Source organism: Acanthisitta chloris, unplaced genomic scaffold (assembly GCF_000695815.1).
Source record: "Acanthisitta chloris isolate BGI_N310 unplaced genomic scaffold, ASM69581v1 scaffold19165, whole genome shotgun sequence".
Lineage (NCBI taxonomy): Eukaryota > Metazoa > Chordata > Aves > Passeriformes > Acanthisittidae > Acanthisitta > Acanthisitta chloris.
This window is the reverse complement of record NW_008673344.1, coordinates 20,208-39,806: the sequence shown is the minus strand read 5'-3', so window position 1 is coordinate 39,806 and position 19,599 is coordinate 20,208. Positions and strand designations below refer to the sequence as shown.

The following is a 19,599-nucleotide window of genomic DNA, read 5'->3' as shown; positions in this document are numbered from 1 at the left end:
TGCTGTGATTAGTAGCAGCTAAAATGCAGTTGATTTCAGCTTAAAATATAAATAGGTGGTTCTAAGAAAGCTTTGGGATTCTAGGTAAGGATGGAAGAAAAAAGTTTTTTACCCAGACATGGAAGAAGGTATGTGGGGACCTGGGTTAAAAAAAAAGATGTCAGTGTCAGAGAAAAGATAAAAGCATGTTCCTGATTTGTTTTTATAATCCAGAAATAGTGACAGCCTATTTTGTCCTTTTCGTTTATTGTATTTCTTACTTTCTTAGCATTATCTCCTTTACTTGTGCTCCACTTTTCTTTTTTACCTCTCCTCAGATTTACAGGCTGCTCTCCAGCTGAATCTCATTTCTGAATTCACCAGGTTTTATTCACTAGGGCTTTTTGTACTGACTGGACCATTTCAGAGGCTGGAATGCCAGTTTATTTCACTTGCAGATATTACACTGCCAAGCAGAGTGATGTGAGAGGAGAAGAAAATGGTAGAAACAGAGAGGAAGCACATTTACAAGATCAGTGGTGTAAGTGGGAAAATGTACTGAGGCACATTGCGTTGTCAGAGCAAATACTAACATCTCCAGAAATCCATATGCATTGTGCAGAGAGAGAAGTGAGAAAGCAAAGCGACTAAATGGTGCCATTCTGCCAATGCCTTAACACTTCTCACATTGCAGACAAAGAGATGCATGGTCAAGGCTTTTTGGAAAGTAGTCTAAAAGAAGCTTATGGAAAAACACTTTGGAAAGCCACTGTCGTAATAGGATTCCGATTCATTTTTCTGTTAGTCTCAGTCTTGCAACTAATCAGGTTTCAAAGTGTCACGTAAATTTAATTAAAAGGTAGTCCTGTTGTCTTGTGTTGTACTTTGATATGTGCTTTTGTCATGTTCAGAGCTACCCTAGGGTGAAAGACAAGCTTGTATGTTTATATATATATATATGAAGTCTGCATTGTGCTGTGTTCTGGTGAAAACCACATTTCTAAATGTAAGGCAGTGTTATTAAAACTGTTCCTTGGGGCCTTTTTTGGTTTTTAAAGAATCAGTTAGTGACTTGGAAGAGGCACTGTTCATGGGTTGGCTTCAGTAGCTGCATTAGAGCTTGGCATGCACTGATACTGTATGTGTATTTGAATTAAATGTGTGATGTGAAATGCTCCTCTTATATCTAGGAAAATATCATATATTGTGGTGCATGTGTGAAATTACTTCTGTAAACAGTCAAGACAATTGTATAATATTACAAGCCTTCTGGTGTATTAGCAGAAATTCTTATTAAGGACAAGTCTTCGCTGCAAGCAGGTGTAGGCACAATCATCTGGGATAAGAAGGGAAATCACAGCTCTGTAAACAGTGTAGGAGTCACCTAAGGGAAAAAGAAAAGTTCTGTGCAGGTGCAGTGTCGTCTGGATGAAGTCTTCTGCCAGTATTGTTGTTGTTCAGGAAGGTGATTAAACTACACGAAGTAAATTATTTTTCCTGTCATAAAGTTGCTTCCAAGAGAGGACAGCTGTCATACATGACAGTAAATCCTAACCAGAAAGGTTGCTGCAGGTGGTGCCTATTTCTGGGAAAATGGAAGTTTGTGAAACTTGCAGTAATGTGATTTTTATTCTCTGATTGTCACTTACACAAATGTTCTGGTTGTCTTGGTGAAGTGTGTCTGTCAGACACATGTCCATCAACTTGGAGATCCTGTTCAGTTGATTTCATTTGCACTGCCAACACTACTGAAACAAAATTCCAGGACTGTGGTTTTTAAGCCTAGCATGTTACAAGGAGGGAGGTGTCCAGATAAGATTATGGTGACTCTAAAGAAGAGAAACAAAAGATTTTTCTTCCTTGTTAACAACAGATTGTAATTCTTCCGTTTAGTTCTTGGTGATTCTAAGACAACTTGGTCAGCAAATTGCCTCGGAATACATGGTGGCACTCCCCACACTCTGTCTTCATAATGCCTTGTTCCTTTCTGTGGTCTGCTGAAATCTCCTTTTGTTTAGTAATATTTAAGATGACTGCCACTCTTCACTGGCCTTCACACTGTTCTTCAGACTTCACTATGTGATAGTTCTCAGGGAAATTAGGACAGATTAATTAAAACTGATGTCTGTCTTCAAGTATGTGAAAGTTCTGTGAAGGTCTTTTGCTTCAAAAGTAAACTCATTTTGATTTGCTGTACCTCAGTCTACCTCTAAGGTTTTGGTACTCCTGAATTTGAACATTCATGTGGAGGTATAATGCACTTCACTTTGGTAGCCCTGACTGCATAATACCTATAAATCAATTTAGATTTAAATACCTTAAGTATATTAAAAAGTATAATACTTAATCCTGTTTGAACACCAGGTGTATTGATTCTTATTCTTGAATAAAATTATCTTTCTCAGTTGCCTTAATCATATTTAGAAATATGTTAAGCTAATTTGTATCGAGATTCCGTTTTACCAGAGTTAAAGCACCTTGAGAAATCATTAATCAGTAACAAGTGTTTTGAATTGACTCATGCCCTTTGTTAACTTTCTTGCTGTGCCAATATAGAGAAATCCTTAAGTTGATTATTCTGATTTGATGTGTGCAATCTGGGTTGAGTGCAGTGACATTTCTTTAAATTTTGAGATGTCTAAAGAACCATGCCACTTGCTAGACTGTCTAGTGGAGGAGACACTGATTTGGTGTGTAAGTATATTTGGGGGTTTTTTTTTTACAAACTGACCTTACTTCCAGGAATGGCTTCAGTACTGTTTCAATGCTATGAGGAAGTAGTTTGGGAGAGAGGTGAGTTAATTGTAGGCAGCCAAAGCCTTTTATTTATGATGTCTCTATCCGTTTGGCCAAAGTAATAAGGAAAGTCCTTGAAGACTAACTGAAGAAAAATTCTTAGAAATGTTTTCTAGAATTTCAGTCTTCTGTATTGCAGGAAACAGCGATCGACAGACAGTTGAAACTTCCTTGTGTGAATGCTTGTTAGCTTCTGGACCCAAATTTATTGCTGGAGGTTTAGAAACTTGATGGTTTAATCTACAGAAATTCAGGTACTTGCAGAAGTTGATGGACTGACTTCTTCAATCTGGAAGAAATACTCCATACCAGGTTTATCATCCAGTGTGGGAAAATGTTAAACCACAGGATTTTTAATATTGAATAAATTCAAACAACAACTTCAGTTAATACCTGCCTTACCATTATCTGGCAGGAATTTGTAAAGATCTGGACCTCTCCACTTATGTTACAGGTGGCAGCCTCGGGAGCTCTGATTTTCCAGGGCATGAGAGAGCTTGGCACTACTGCTGGTTCCATATTTGAATGGATTCCTATGGAGCGTTAGACTCAAATTCACCAGGTGCTCACCAAACCTCCCTTCGAACCTGTCATGAAGAGTTAAGTGTTCTCTAGTACCATCAAAGTCATCTTCTTTGGTATGGGAAGTGAAGTGAGATAAATGCACTGTCCATCAAAGAACTGTTCCTACATTTCTTGGATAAAATCATCTTGTGAACAAACTCCAGCTACATAAAGATCAAATAATCTTTGCATTCAATCTGGGATATCTAATTTAATTTCTGGGACATCAGAGGTTGATTGACTGTTACTTAAGCAGAGTGTTTCCTTTTACCTTAACAAATGCACTGTCCACCTTCCCCCTGCCCCTTCTGGCTGTGGTTACTAGGAAAGTTGCAGGCTGCTAAAACAGGTGTTTCCAGTGGAAATCAGTAAAGAAGCAGCAAGAGAAAACACAGACATCTCCTCAAATGCTTATGGCCCATTACACCAGGGCTGGAGCTGAAAAATAAAGCTTGGATGAAGGAAGTCTAAGACAGCTGAGCTAGTCACATCTTCATTACATCGTTAAATAATCCATTAGGAGATGGGTGTTTCAGGGTGGTTTTTTTCTTCTGGTGGTTTGTTGGGGCTTTTTTTGGTAATTTATATTTAGTCTCTTCTATTCAGTGCTAATTATTCATGCTTTTCTTTTATAATTCCTGTTTTCTGTACTGTTTCATGTTTCTCTTTGCTAATTCCTGGTAGTGTCTCCAGATTGGTAGATGTGGCATGTGCATGAAAAAGGACCATTTTGTTCCCTGTCTGTAACTTGACCTTGTATTACACATATCCATCAGTCTGGAATTTATCTCCTTTCTTTTTACAACTAATAAATCTTATTGCTCTTAACAGGTTTGGTTCTTTTGGCATGCCTCTGCCTTATTTCATGAGGAGGAGAGGAAAAAATATACAGAAACTACTTCTCTTTGATATGGTTGGGATTTTTTCTAAAAACACTTGATGGATATGTAGTTCAACAAGTGTGTAAAACTTACTGATCTAATATTCAAAGTGTCTTTGTGCTGTTGCCTTTTCTTAAACAGTTAGATAGATTCAAAGAGCCTCCAGCATTTGGACCAATGTGTGACTTATTGTGGTCAGATCCCTCAGAAGATTTTGGAAATGAAAATTCACAAGAGCATTTCAGTCACAATACAGTCAGAGGATGCTCATACTTTTATAGGTGAGAGGATGCTGTGATCTAGTTGGGTGCTTTACTTCTCTTGATGCATATTTCGATGTATCTCGGTGCATATTTCTTTTACTCATGATTGTTTTCATTTCACAGCTATCCAGCAGTTTGTGAATTTTTGCAAAATAATAATTTGTTGTCAATCATTAGAGCACATGAAGCACAAGATGCAGGGTAAGTACTTTGTGTCTTTAAAGAAATTATTCACAGTGTAAAATAAAAATTAATTGCTTATTTGCTGAAAGATGTAAAATAATCTGTTTGGTTTTGCAGTTATAGAATGTACAGGAAAAGTCAAACTACAGGGTTCCCATCATTAATAACAATTTTTTCAGCACCTAATTACCTGGATGTCTACAATAATAAAGGTAAGAACTTGTTATTAATAACTGTATGTAACAATAAAATAAGATTTTCTAGCTAGATAATTTAATATCAACAAATTCTTGCCACATAAGAAATTAAAGGACAAAAGAAGTCTATTAATGACAGTTACATTATGAAGAAGAGCACATGCCATAAGTGACGATATCCTGCACAAGTATCTTGAAACACAATGTGAGCAAATGTTTCCTTTGTGAAAGTTGTTGCTCTTTAGTACTTATGAACATATCACCTGGTGTTTTCCAGTCAGGCAAGGTTTCCTGTGCTGTGAGTTTTGACTCCTCTGGTTGTCTTTAGCTGGTGAACTAGGCAAGGAAGGGAAGAAGTGTTGATCAGTAAGGCAATTTGCCTTGTGCATCGTGGCATCTCAGTCTTAATTGTGATGCTAATTGCTCTGATGGCCATGGATGAGACATCATTAAGGGCAAGTAGTGATTGATCACCACTGGAAATATTATTAAGGAGGCGTAAACCAAGGAATTCATTTTTGTCCATGCTCTGCTAAGTAAAGTAACATAGGAAAAGGATGTCTAATGTGTGGAGAAAGATATTTACAAGTCAGAATTACAGAGAAGAGCTTAGCTGTGAATTAATATTATTCATAGATGGGAACAAAGTTCAAGAACAGGAATTAAAAATAAAGCCTGCTGAAATTCGAGTATGATATTAAAGTAAGGCATTTCAAGTATGTGGTGAATGGATGCTCTCCAAACGTTCCAGTAGTGTTCCTTTGAAACCAGGACCTTTTTTCTGTTAGATGCATTGCATTTTCTTCCTCCCACCTTCAAAGCACCACCCCCCAACCCCACACCGCTTATGTAGGGTGAATAACTGTATACAGGAAAAGATGAGCTGTTGCTGCTTGCAGTGATTGCAAAGTAGAGAGGAAGTAAAAATAGCTCCAACTGGCTTTTTGCGTTTTTTCACTATCTCTATGGATACTGTGTTCAGAGAATCCTTTCTCACATCAGCTATTCCCAGTGTAATGCAAGTGTAAGTATGGAAAAATGCAGTCACTGCTTATTTAGCTTTAGAATGCTGCTGGTTTTCTGTCTTGTTTCTTTGTGCTTCCCCTTCTCCCTTATCTTTTATATGTCTATGATTTTATTCCATGCTTATAATGTGGGAAGACACATGAAGAATAAAACTCGAATCAGGACATACTGCGGTTCAGTTAGAGTTTTGTTATTGAAATTATACCTTTTCAGGACCTTTTAAAGACATTTGATTATAGACATAAAATAGGATGGTACAGTGATATATTGACATGTAGCAGTACCTTACACTGCAACGTGTGCAGTAAAAAGCCAAAGTTTTCCATTAGAAATCTGTCCTATAAATACTGTGAAAGAAGGAATGAAGTATCTCTGGAATTATTTAGTCTACAGTATCAATAGAGCTAAAACAAGTCTGTGCCTTTACATTTGTGGTGCTCACAAATTTAAAACATTCTTTTCAAAATGTCTGAATTTTATTTTAGCTGCTGTACTAAAATATGAAAACAATGTGATGAACATTCGTCAGTTCAATTGTTCTCCTCATCCTTACTGGCTACCAAATTTTATGGATGTTTTCACATGGTCTTTGCCATTTGTTGGAGAAAAAGGTAGGCAGATATTACACATCAACTAATATCTTTCCTATTTCTCCCAGATTGATGTTAGGAAGATTTTTATTTTTAAAAAATGTATTTACCAATGACAGATTAATTGCATAATTGTTGTGTTGTTTTCTTCACGAGTTTCAGTCAAGGCAGTTAGAATTGCATCCAGTATAGCAAAGGTGCAAACAGAGATTAGAGTTCCTATTGAGGGTGTTATATCTGCATCTCTGAACTGCATTGGAAGTTCATAGAAAAATTGTTCATATTTGACAAAATGCTAAGTTATATCCATTATTAATCCTGTATAGTTATAGGTATAAACTACAGTGAGATGTTCATGTAAAATTTTAACTTTCCTCTATAGATATAATAGGTTGACCTTCATCAAAGATAACTTTCTCAGTTATAATTTTTCTTGTAAAAAAAGATAATTTAGCACAGATCCTCCTTTTTTTTTTTTCCTTTTCCCTCTAGAGCTGATAACTCTGAATCTAGGACACTAGGGCTCCAAGTAGTCCTCAGCTGAAAAACAATGAGGTTAGAGGCTATTTGGGTCTGTTTAAAATCCTTCCATGACAGGAACTGTTGGTTTTTTTTAAAAAAAAAGGGATCTGGAGAGCTCTTTAAATTTCTTTGAAAAATGTTCTTACAGTGACATACTTGCAGTCATATAAACCTAGGATTCGAGATTGGTTTTTTTCTAGGTTTATGTTGTCTTTAGTAGGCAGTTAAATGCAAATAATTCAGACACATTTTACTATGGTTAACCCACTCAACAGTTATTTTTTTGAATATTTAAATGAAGGGAGCTGACATTTAAAGGAGATTTTTTGTTTATCTCTCTCTAACCTGATAATGTATTAGATAATACTTTCAACAGCAAGGGGTTGCTACTGTGTGTTTTGGTTTTGATGCTGGTAATGACTCCCAGCAACTTGTTTAATGGCACTGGAGTGCCTCACTGACCTGTTGTATGCTTCAGACTCCTGGAATCATGGCCCTTGTAGTCTGCCTTGCCTTTGCACAACCACATGCTTCCACTTTTGGTGTAGGATTCAGTGCCAATATTGTCTGGTCTGCCCTGAACAGATAAAAATCAGAATCATTTGGTTGTTTTTTTTTTTTTTTAAATTACCCTAGAGAGTAACTTTTTCCCAAGAATGAAGAATATCACCATAGCAGATAACACAGGGATTGTATGAATTAGTCATGAATAAATGTAGGCAGCAATTTATAAGGTTTTTAACCATCTGGCTGTACTTCTCAATAGGTTTCTGAATACTGTAGGGGGAGGAAAAGTTTGAATGTTTTAAGAAAGCAATGCCTGTGATGTGGGAAGTTCATTCACTAGAGCTGCTGGTGACTGGTTAGATCTTGTGTGTGTGGAAATATTTTAAATTTTACATGGAATGAATTAATATTTGGTTTTTTCCTATACAGTGACAGAAATGTTGGTGAATGTTTTGAGCATTTGCTCTGATGATGAACTGATGACAGAGGGAGAAGATCAGTTTGACGGTAGGGATTACTTTAAGATACATAGGTCTTCTTAATGGTAATAACTTCTGAATAGTAGTTAGCTCAGACTGGTGTAATATTGCCTGGAGTTTGAAGAAAATTGCCTTCAAATTTTTCTTTAGATAGCAATGCTTGGGGGGAGCAGGCAAGAGAATTGTATTTGTGGTGATCAGGGAGCAGTAATGGAAACTTTGCAAATATTCATATCTGATTTCTATTTCGAACAAACTTTTTGTGGGAAATGCTCAGAATTTCTTGACACTTAAAATTTGAAACATACTAACTTACTTTGCTAATATTTAGAAAAAAATCTATTATAAGACACAAAATTTCTTAATGATTGCTCTTCAGTAAAGAGTTAATGTGGGCGAAAGTCAGATATAATATTTCCTACTGCAAAGTACTAAAGTGTCAAATGCAAGTTTGTCTTGGTGTTTGAGTTTAAAGCAGAGAAATTAAAGGACAACTTGTATGTGTCCATTGTATGATGTGTATTTATGTAACAAATTAAAACATCTTTCTGGCTCTTAAACTACCACACAGTAGGTTGTTAAGGAGGTGTTTGTAGCATGATGATAAAGAAGCACCGTTAACATGAAGGCCTAGCTTTGTTGGGTGTTTTACAGCAGTGCTTAATGTCACACCTAAAAGTTTCCCAGTCTTGCTTCATTTTATCCAGTAACAGAACTGATTTGGTGAATTGTTTGATGATGGGGGAGGAGGAAGGAAAGTTTCAGCAGCCTTTGCAGAACATTTTAGGATCATTCATAAAAATATTAGAGACAGGACCCCATTCTTAATGTTTGGTAACTACTGTGTTCAAATTTGATAGCAGAATAGGGTTGTGCTAAGCAGCTGTGTGTTTGCCATTGTTTCTGAGCCACTTGAGCTTTGCTGCCATTTAGCTTGTTGCCAGAAATGGGTAAACTTAGGAAAAGTCTAAATTGTGATCCTGCAAACAGGCAACTTCTGGTTCATATTCAAGTAATGCTGCTAATCTGAAGGTGAGGCAGTGACACCAGGCATTTGTGGAGCAGGGTTAGCAATGTTCTGGAGCATTAGGATTTACATTGGCCACCACAGTTGCAGTTATTGATCGATTGTCTGTAGTACAATAGTTGCAGTTTCCTAATCTGAATTATTTTATTCTTCTGTCTCCTTTAACAATTTCTTTGCTTGATGCATCTCTTATGTCACCTAGGTACTGTCTACGCTTTATCTTTCTGTGTGAATGGTTTTTTTTTTAACTGTTGACTTTCAAGCTTTCACTTGTTTATTGTCCAATTTTGAAATATACTCAGCAATTCCACTGCTCGTTTGATGAATGTATTTTATATGTTGCAGTTCTCCATTTTATTTTTTTTTGCATTTCTTCTCCATTCCTTCTTTATTACCACTGCCAAGTTAAATATCTTTTTTTTTTGTCTCACTCACCTTTTTCTCCATCGTTCACTTCCTTTTTTTCTGGACTCTCCATCTGAAGAGCGACTCATATATGGCAATAAAAAAGGTACAGACCAGACAGAGTAGGACAGTTTTGAAATATGACTTCACAGAACCTGACAGTATAAGTATTAATGAGAAAATACCTTTCTCTTGAGAGACACATGTAGTTTTTTATGATTATTGCCCCTTTTAATGGGGCAAGTTTTGTTACCAGAAGTCATATTCCAAGACATCTGTCTTTCTGTGCATGAATTTTTTTCCTCCTTTCTTCCATTCCTTTTTTTGTAGAATTTCATTCTTTTACCTATTTCTAAAATTTTATCTTTGGTCCTGCATGTGTAGGGAGCCTTCAGTTGTCTGTCTTGCTCTTTAATACTTTCCTCATGAGCTTTTTCTTTTAAGGTTGTGCATGGAATGTGTTTATACAATGTTAGAAAAACTGGTTTGAATAGTATTTTTAGTTTCCTTCAGCTGAGATGTCAAAAAGGTACTTTTTGATTCCGTGTGCTATTTTGGAGATGGCTGGATACAGAATGTAAGAAGAAGCCTAATAACTTTATCATCTATGACTTGTTATTCAGAAATCTCAGGGTAGATAATTCTGTACAGACAAATTCTTCTGACCATTGCTTGCCCAATAATCAGTTTGCTCTCTGTATAAATTTGTCAGTTCCAGAAAATATTTCTAATACTTGGAAATTAATTAGGTTATAGTGATGTTTCCAAAGGTTATGTAAATTCTTTGGGGCATAATAGTATCAGCATTTCAGAATTTATTTTCCATTGGGAATGGGAAATGGGAGAGTTCTTTGTCATATCTTCTCCAATTTAGAGTGTAATTTAGATACTCTTCGGCAAGCAGATGTCGTCTTACTGTCTTCTCTGAAGTAACCAGGATTCACTGGCCACATTAGGGCAGTGCTGCAGCCTGGAGTGATACATTTGGCCTTTTGCCTTGGCTGTGTTGCTTCTGGAGGGCAATGAGAGCGTGTTAAAAACAGCAGCAAACAAACAAAACCCAACAGAAACCAAACAAACACCGAAACCCCAAAGCAGAAAGCTTCCCGCCTGCATTTTACACCTCGGCAAATAGGTGTAGGTAGGAGGAAATCTGAGGGACTTACAAGGAAAGGTTAATGGTCCCTCATTTAGCCCTGATCTTTTCAAAAGCTCTGAAAGAGTGCCCTTCTCATTCCAGATTCTCAGGCTCTTGCCCAATAGCCTGTGAAGAGAGAAAGTAAAAACTTCTAGACCTTTAAAAATGAAAAGTTAAAATTTCAAATAAATTCTTTTCAGTAAAAATTGAATGTTTCAGCCTATCCTATTCAGAGCTTTTCCTGAACCACCTGTTTTGTCTTTTTAATTTGATGTCTGCAGTTGTTTCTGTTGCTTCTAAAAAACAGCTTTCATCAGAAATTCCTGGCTTTTCATTTCGTTTAATGGATGGGCAGATATTTGTCATACCCCAATATTCTTTCATGGTGTTCATACAAAGGTTTTCTCTTGCTCCCTTTTGTTCTTTGTCACTGCTGTACATGTTCTGTCTTGTGTGGGTTTGTTGTTGTTTGCCTTATATGCTTTATCACTTGGTTTGGTGTTCAGGGTGGGAAGTCTGCCCCTGCCCACTCTTGTGCAACAGGAGACCTTGCATTCTTGCAGTTGTGGTTTGAGAGGTGCAGCTCTGCTGTGCCAGAGTGTGTGTGCTTTCATGGGGAAGCTCCATACTAGTGACTAGGTATGGGAAAAAGCTTCTTCCACAGCTCACTTTTTTAAATGCAGGTAGCTGAATCTGTGGGTATGCAGCTTTCCTCTGCCCACTTCCGTGGTCTTCTCTTCTACATTCTTGCAAACTAGTTTGGCGACTTTTTATTGAGTACTCTTCTCCCAAGACTGAACAACACTGATATATGGAAGATCTGGAATGTATAACAGCTGTCTGAGTTTGCTCACTTTTGGTCCCCTGTGGTTGAATTCACAGTGGCTGAGTTACTCTTATCTTGGTGTCATTAATACTCTCCTTCCCCTGGCTGAGGAGACGTTAAGGGTTTAGCTTTTGATGCCTCCTCAGCTGCCTTTACTGTTTTAGTGGGATTGAGGAGTTGGCAAAGGGGAAGGATGACTTTTGTTCATTGAAACAAACCAGCAACGCTGAGTGTTGGAGAAGGGAGTTTCTGTTTTCATGTCAAGGCAAGCAGAGGTGGTTCTCCTTCCCAGTTAACAGTCTCCTTTCAGAGTTTTTTCTTCACTTCTGTCTGTGACAAATGGTATTATTCTGCCCTGTGGAATAGGCACTATTTACTCCAAATCTTTGGTATTTGTAGTTTCTGCAAATGATGTAAACCTAACATGATGTGGAACATAGACTTAGGTGGTAAGGGGGGTAACATGCAATTCTTTGGCATTTTATTTTCTGGGGGTTTTATGGGGTTGTGTTTTGGGCAGTTGACATAAACCCAAGCAAAGTACCATTTTCTCTTGGACAGCTGTGTAACAATTAGAAAACCTTGAATTTCTGTGGCTTTAATATCTCTTTGGCTTCTATACTAGGCTGCATGCCTACATCTTGATAGACACAGGTGTCAGTAAAGAATTGAAAGCATAAAATGTAGGCAAATGAGTTATGAGAGTTACTACACTGAAGTGGCAGTAATTTAGATGCCTGATAACTTTAGGAAATCACCTTGAACATCCTGAACTTTTTTGTGTGTGCTCTGTGGACACAGAGGTGATGGTGGGTTTGATGGCATTCTGAAGCCATAATCTGATAATTTTGGGCCCTTAAGTGTTTGGGTACTGACCTCCTGTGAAGAGTACTGAGCTTAAACAGTTGTGTTGAATTGATACACTTTAAAATGATGACCCTCTAAAAACTCCTGAGCTTGAGACTCTGTTTCTTATTCCATTGAAAGTAGGTACAGCTGCCGCACGGAAAGAAATAATCAGGAACAAAATTCGAGCAATTGGCAAGATGGCAAGAGTCTTCTCTGTTCTCAGGTACTTGCATGACTTCTGCATTCCTAACCCCCTTGTTTTGTGTGTGAGGTAAACATTGCTGTTCCAGGATAATGGATGCCAGACATTTTTCAGGTTGATCATTGTGCATCAGAATACTGTTTGCCATATTGATGCACCCATTGATGTTGGCCTTTTTGGTTAAAGAGTATTTTTGAGTTATTTCTGAGGCATGTTTCAAGAAGTCAGAGAATGTGACCTTTAGTTTACAAGTTGTTTGTCCAGCCATTAATGTTGGAAAGACAATGCCAAAATAGAGAGATTGAAATCAAGGATGTGATGGAGGAGGTTAGGACTGGCTCTGATAATTTCTGGTATACCAGAGAGTTGAGGACTTGAAGGGTTTTGTTTCAGGTTTTTCTTTGTTTTCAGCTATTTAAAACATACCATATTCTTGTACCTCTTTAAAGCTGGAGATTACCTGACCATACTTACCCAAAATGTGTAGTTTTTCCACAGACCATAATTGTTCAAATAGGGGTAATTTTTAAAGTTGTTATTTCCCAAAGGATAGACACTTTGAGCAAAATTGGGGATTGTTTTATGGTACTGAGATATGTTCAGTACCTCATGAGGCATTCAGTGCTAATTTCAAAGCTAATGAGACTGCATGTGAATAATTGCTCAGCGTGTGGTTCAGAGTAGTCAGCATGTGTAACTCCTAGGCAGAGGAAAGGCTGGTGTGGAAGAGAACTGTTTTCTCCTTTTTAGTTGTTTGAATTTGAATTCACATTAAGTCTTGACATGGGTGAAGCACAGCAAAAATAGGCTCTCCCTCCCTATCTACTTCAATACAAGCTTCGTGCATGGGTATTTAAGGTTGTGTTATTATTTTTTCTCACACCAGGGAGGAGAGTGAAAGTGTGCTGACACTCAAGGGTTTGACTCCCACTGGAATGTTACCTAGTGGAGTGTTGGCTGGAGGACGACAGACCCTGCAAAGTGGTAATGATGTTATGCAACTTGCTGTGCCTCAGATGGACTGGGGCACATCTCACTCTTTTGCTAACACCACACATAATGCATGCAGGGAATTTCTTATGCTTTTCAGTTCTTGTCTTAGCGGCTGATACAAGCATAGTGTTATGTGTTAATCAGGCAATGTGAAATGGATACTTAACCAGGGTATAAAACTAAAAGCAAATTAGTTCAGCAGTGTCAGGCCACGTTTTTCATACTCTGAGCTTTCCTTAGTGTGCAATTTTTCAGGTGGGATGACCTTATAGCTCTGATACTGAGGCGTTTGATCATTCCAGATACAAAAATGGCAGTGTAATTTTGCATCATGACTCGTCTGCTTTCCATGGAAATGGTTTGATTCTAGACGTGTTAGTATTTTCATTGACAATGTCAAACACTTGTTGATATTAATATTAACAAACAGCTATAGGCTGCATAGCTCCATATTACACTCCATTGACAGATTGGAATGTGCTACGTTTTGTACCCTGGTAATTAATGCCAAAGTTTGTTCTCTATGTTGTTTGTCAAATGTTCTATGTATAATTGACCTCCCTGAATTGTCCTTGTAACATGCTGTTTCCTTCCTCTGCAGATGTAGCTGCTTTCTTAGATCTGTCTGTCTCTCTCTAGGTATAGATGTATGTCTGTATAAGTGTTAAAATTAAACCACTATCCCAGACACTTGTCTGTCTCTTGATGTAGAAGCAATGTTGTAGCACCCTGTTTTTGAGGTTTGCTGCATTTGCTGCTGCACATTGTCTGTGCATTTTGAACAATAATGTACTTGAAAAATATTCAGCAATTGTTATAAAATCAGTTGAGAATAAAGGGATTGAACTTAAAATTGTAAATAAATCAAAATAAAAGGGTGTTATTAAGTGTGCATATATTTTTTTGCATGAAAATAAAAAGAACTCTATACAAAATATACCTGTAATCTGGCTCATTGAATATTTTGTAAAAGGTTTTTATTCTTTTTTTAGTTTGTTGAATCATTGGATTATATTTTTCATGAGGCCCATAAGTGATTAAGTAGGCTTAGGGAAAATGCTGTGAGATTGTACCAAGTGTCTTAAAAGAATGAAGTCCAGGTTTCTGTTCACAGTGGTTATAGCTAAAATATACCAGTCTGAAACTGGACTTCATGTCAGCAGCACTCTGAACAGAAGTTCTTGAAAGGCTTTTTATTGGCCATCTTCAGGCTTTACTAGAAAGTACAAAACTGTTGTATGGGACCACTGGATTTTATAACTATTGAAAGATTGTGATACATGAATATCACTTTTTACACAATCTATTTTCCAAGAGTAGCTACTTTTCTCATTTTGTGATTTAGACTGTTCATGTGAATTTTTAAAATTTTTCTATGTGTTTTTTTTTTTTAAGCCTTTCACTACATTTTCTATTAAACTATCAAAGCTGTTTTTGCTTTGAAACACAAATGTCACATTTTAAGTCATTTTTCAGTGGACATATAATGTCTACAAGTAAGTTTATATGTCCAGTGTATGTATGTGATTGTTTTGTGAATGTCTATAACAAGAAATGGTGTATGTTTCCTAATCCATTCAACTATTCCAGAAGCATATGTTCTACTTTTAATTTTCCTTGTTTAATAAGACACTTTATTATGCTTAAAAAATGAGTCTGCATTCCTCTCACTCATTGAACAGATTTTTATCCATGTTGCATTACAAATATCAGAGAGGATCAAACTGACTAGAAAATTTTTTAACATAAAACATATGACTTTCTGCCACTACTGAAAATGTGGGACATTTGGAAAGTATGCAAAATGTGGTTAGGATTTTTGTGGGTGTGTTTTTTTTCTTGACTAGAACTTTTGATGGCAATATTCCTTGGCACACTGCATTAATATACCTCATTTGTTTTAGTCGTGTTGATTGTTCAAAATAAATCATGCCAACTGTTAGTGCTTCTTAAATGGAAGTAACTTCTGTTTTATTGATAAGCATATGATTGTTTCAGTCATAAAAAAGCAGGTTTCAGATTATAAAGCTCAATTGCAAACCTAGAAGTCAACCAAAACCAAAATCAAACTTTGCTAATTGACACTCTTCTGAACGATTGTAATAACAGAGAATTTATATTCTTGGCAGAAATATGGTCACTGATAGTATAGCAGGATTTCTTACTACAGACAGTTCAAAGAGTAATTAACTATCTTGCACTGTGTTGCTCAGCGTGCTATCAATAATTTAAAATAGTCTAGATTTGTGCAAATAAAAGAACATTATATTAATATTTTTCAAAATCTGTTCTTTTGTTTGCCTAAAAATATACAAAATTGACTAGTTTTCTGTGGGTTTTCCAGGTTTCAGCCTTCCACGTGCTCATTTTTCAATGGCACACTGACACACGGCCCAGTTGTGCTAGTTGCTGTTAAATCTGTCAGAAGCTTTGTGAGTTACACTCAGTTGGAGTCTGTGCCTACCCCTCTCTACAGAGCTGGGCTGGACGTTTTGCTTCAGGGCAAATACAGACACACCTGTCTGTGTGTAAGTCACCAGGAGGGCAGTGCCTGTGCCAGTTTTGTGTATGTGCCTGTTAGAGTTGTGAATGTCAGTCACACACTCTGTGCTGGATCTTGGCACATGGCACTGTTCCCATGCCCAGGGTGGGCATCAGCCTGACACAGCTCCTGCATGGGCAGTGCCTGAACAGAACCTGACTGCAAAGAGAGCAGCCTGGGGGGCTTGAACGAAGGCAAGTCAGTTAAAAAAGAAGGTAACTTTGGCAAAGAAGTGCAGAACTGCATCCTACAGAAGAAGTCAATGTACAAATGTTTCTTTTTCATAAATAGGTGGCTATATTTTTGAAAAATGAGTCATAGGTTAGTTTTTAGATAGCTTTAATGTACTGGGATATAAACAGACCTTGGTAAATCATGGGGTTTGTATGGTTCAGAGTCTTCAAAGTTCTTCAAAATTCAGATTCCTGGTTTTCATTTTTATGCTGCTTGCATTCTAGAAGCTGAAAAATTAAAGTAACATTTCCCAGTGACTTATTCTGTGAACTGAATTCAATAAAATTATTTTCCAAATTGAGTCAGCATGTGTTCAAAAACAACAAAACACCTAAAGCTTTTTCCAGCAACATGCTAAACACAGGCCTGAATTAAAAATTGTAAGTACTTCATGGAAATCCCTGGAACAATACAAGTAGTTACCTTTCATTTCTGCCCCTACTGTTAGTCAGAGGCAGTAAGATACAGTTTTTCAGGTTTATGTTGAAAGTTGGCAAGGATTTTCAGTCACATCCATCCCTTAAGTAAAGTAAGGGGAGAGCTGAAATTGGGGATGGAAATGCCATTGGACCCTGTTGCTTAAAATTTGCCCTCAATTGAGAATTTTCTGAGCAAAAATTTCAGAATATGATCCAGTATTTATTCAAGATTTATTGAGGTTTACAAAGAATATAGTTTTGCTTTAGATGTACCTGCAAAAGAGAACCCAACAAAACTCTTCCAAATTGAGTCTCTCCAGTGTGTTTTTTTTTAAGTGCCTGTATTTTCCAGTCAGTTTGTTCTTTTATGCCAAGTTGAAAATTATCTTTTTCTTAACTGTGATGTATATTCCAAGGTCTTTTTGGAATAGTAGTACTACAAGTAGAGTGAACTAGGAATAAATCTTGAAATTTGTATTTATGACCAAGCTACATAATTTGCAGAGATAAATCAGTATTCGTGATCTTTTCAGGAAAAGATTGAAAACAAAGACCTCACAGGTAACAGGAAATGGTGGAAAGAGGTGGTTTTTTTACATAGCTTTGTATTTGTATGGCAGATTGATTACAGTGTGAAAGTATGTCTTTCGTGGCTTTCTAAAATAATTCTGAAACTAATTAGTTTTTACAAATTGAGTCTAATTCCCTTTAATGTAAACATAAATAACCATCCAGTCAAGTGGCTTTTTGATTTAGATCTGGAATTGCCCTTGTCTCTGTAGATTTAAGTGCAGGAATCATTTTTTATTTTTTTTTTTCATTTTTTGTGCCATGAGAAGTGTAGCTTGTGAAAGTTAAGATATGCTGCATTACCCTGAAGTATTCCCCATTATTTTAGTAGCACTTAATGCAAGTATCCAATTTTATTTTTTTTAGGCTCTCTCAGTGGAAATTATAATCTTATGCAACTGTGAGCTTAAAGCATAGTGTAGGCAGTTCATACATGGGAGCATAATGTAGGCACAGTGTAGGTATCAGAACGTCGTGTCTGGTTTTTGTTGGATAATAAGCTTAAGTTTTACTTAAGTAATAAACTTAATTCTCTTTAAAGAATGACGTTCTGATCTAATGCCATAATTTCTTACATAGCTATTTTCCCCAGCATTTGCTTGGATACTCTGTTAGGATTTTTGCTCTTAACAGGATGTATCAAGCACTACACAAGTAAGTTCCCCACTCTGGGTTAGTATTTCTGAAATTATGGTGCTAGAGAAAAAAACCCCGTTGTTACCATTATTGAAACAGCTACAGTTCGGGTTGTAATAGTATTAAACTTATGTTAAAGCTTTGACTTTTGGAGCTAAAACTATAAGGAAGGATCTGACACCTAAGAAATTACAGCAGATGTCATAGTTACTTAGTTTGAGAACCAGCTACTGAGCTCGATTTTTTTTCATATTCACATTAGTTCAGCCACTAAGACTGTGTTAACTCTAGGCCTCTTCCTGCTGTAGACTTCGTTGTTGATTCAACTAAACAATTTACAAGGCTTTGTAAACATGACTTGCTAGATTTGTCTTCCATGGCTTAAATTTCACGGTTGAGTTCTCAGAGATGCCTGTTACAGCTTAAAGTATGGTGACAAATTGAAGTACTAGTTAAGCTTCAGGGAGCTAAAGGTAAAGAAAAAAATTATTTCTTATCATTAGAATGCTGCTGTTAATTTCGTAGTGTCCTTCCTGCTAATTAATGAAGCTCATCCATGCATTTTAATCTTCAGATACAGTCTCACATAGATTGTTAGTATTTTTTTAAGCCATACCACAGCTTTTAACATCAGTTGAGATTTTACATTGCTGTCTTAAAAAAAAAAAGCAAAATGAAAAATCAAAACCAAAACTTACAGAAATGTGTAGTTAATAATATCAGTTAATTAGTGTTACTTTGATATACTTTTAGTTGATAAACTGTATCAGTTAAAATTTAGGAGGCATTTCCCTTAAGCTTAAAAACGACCCCCTCAAAACCTTAATTGTCATTTGAGCTAATTGTAATCTAGTCTGGCGTAGCATACAATAGTGAATTGATCATTGCCTTTTCTGCTATGCGATATTACACTCTTCATCTTTCTCATTCATTTTGCATGCATCTGCTCACTTCTGTACAGCCACTGTAGAGGCAATTGAGGCTGAAAAAGGTATGATCAGAGTCTTTGCCCTTGGCAGAGATCTGTGGTGTCTGGGAGGGAATTCAAAAGTACTCTGTGTGGGTGTGTTTTATTTTCAACTTGCACAAGCAGAGATGAATCAACTGCATTGATTCATCCCTTTTACATGTAACATTCATTTCTGGCTTTAGGGTGATGATTATCTTTAATATTTTAGGGAAATTCTTGGGGGTTTTTTGGTCTCTTTTTGTTTGGGTTTTTTTTTTTCTTTTTTTTCCAAAATATGCAGTAGGTTTTTGTATAATGGCATGTTGTGATACGTGGTGTTGTCTTGAAGTCCTTAAAAATGGTAGTGTTCAGTGGTTTTTTTCTGCATTGGACTGCAAGGTTTTGTTTGGTTGTGGGGAGGGATGTGATCTGTGGAAGGAGGGTTGTTTCTGCATGCCTTTTCTCACAAAATCCATTTAATGGCTTTGAACCTATTTTTTGAAAACTTCCTCTGACACATCTGGTAGTGCAAGATGTATAAATATTATGAGTTGTTCTATAGATTTTGAATATAATTTGTTGATCATATTTATTTCTAGTATTTATTCCAACCTGCCAGTATGAGACACACTAAATTCCATGGATTATCAATGCTTCTGTGCTAAATAGGTTGTATAAATGTTATATACATCCTCTGCTAGGGGTACTGAGGAAAATGCCATCGAATTATTTGGTGTGCAGAGTATTTAGATTGTGTCTTTTCAAGAGAGACTTTAGCTTCCTCTTGCTCAGTGTTCCATGAGGTGAATGCCAAACAGCATA

The 19,599-nt window shown here is 36.7% G+C and overlaps 1 protein-coding gene across 6 annotated transcripts in view; it reads left to right on the top strand.

Annotated features, from left to right (window-relative positions):
• PPP3CB (protein phosphatase 3, catalytic subunit, beta isozyme) overlaps positions 1–19,599 on the top strand; it is a 29,581-nt gene that overhangs the window by 7,366 nt on the left and 2,616 nt on the right. Inside the window, exons 5-14 of one of the 6 annotated variants that reach the window (XM_009074923.1) lie at positions 4,362–4,501; positions 4,607–4,684; positions 4,784–4,878; positions 6,375–6,500; positions 7,938–8,007; positions 9,679–9,696; positions 10,589–10,593; positions 12,374–12,455; positions 13,321–13,418; positions 18,790–18,819. In XM_009074923.1, coding sequence (XP_009073171.1) covers positions 4,362–4,501; positions 4,607–4,684; positions 4,784–4,878; positions 6,375–6,500; positions 7,938–8,007; positions 9,679–9,696; positions 10,589–10,593; positions 12,374–12,455; positions 13,321–13,418; positions 18,790–18,819 — 742 coding nt within the window. Of the gene's footprint in view, positions 1–4,361; positions 4,502–4,606; positions 4,685–4,783; positions 4,879–6,374; positions 6,501–7,937; positions 8,016–9,678; positions 9,697–10,588; positions 10,594–12,370; positions 12,456–13,320; positions 13,419–18,789; positions 18,820–19,599 lie in introns of all 6 variants that reach the window. The other 5 variants (XM_009074920.1, XM_009074919.1, XM_009074921.1 and 2 more) reach the window with 5 other exon arrangements.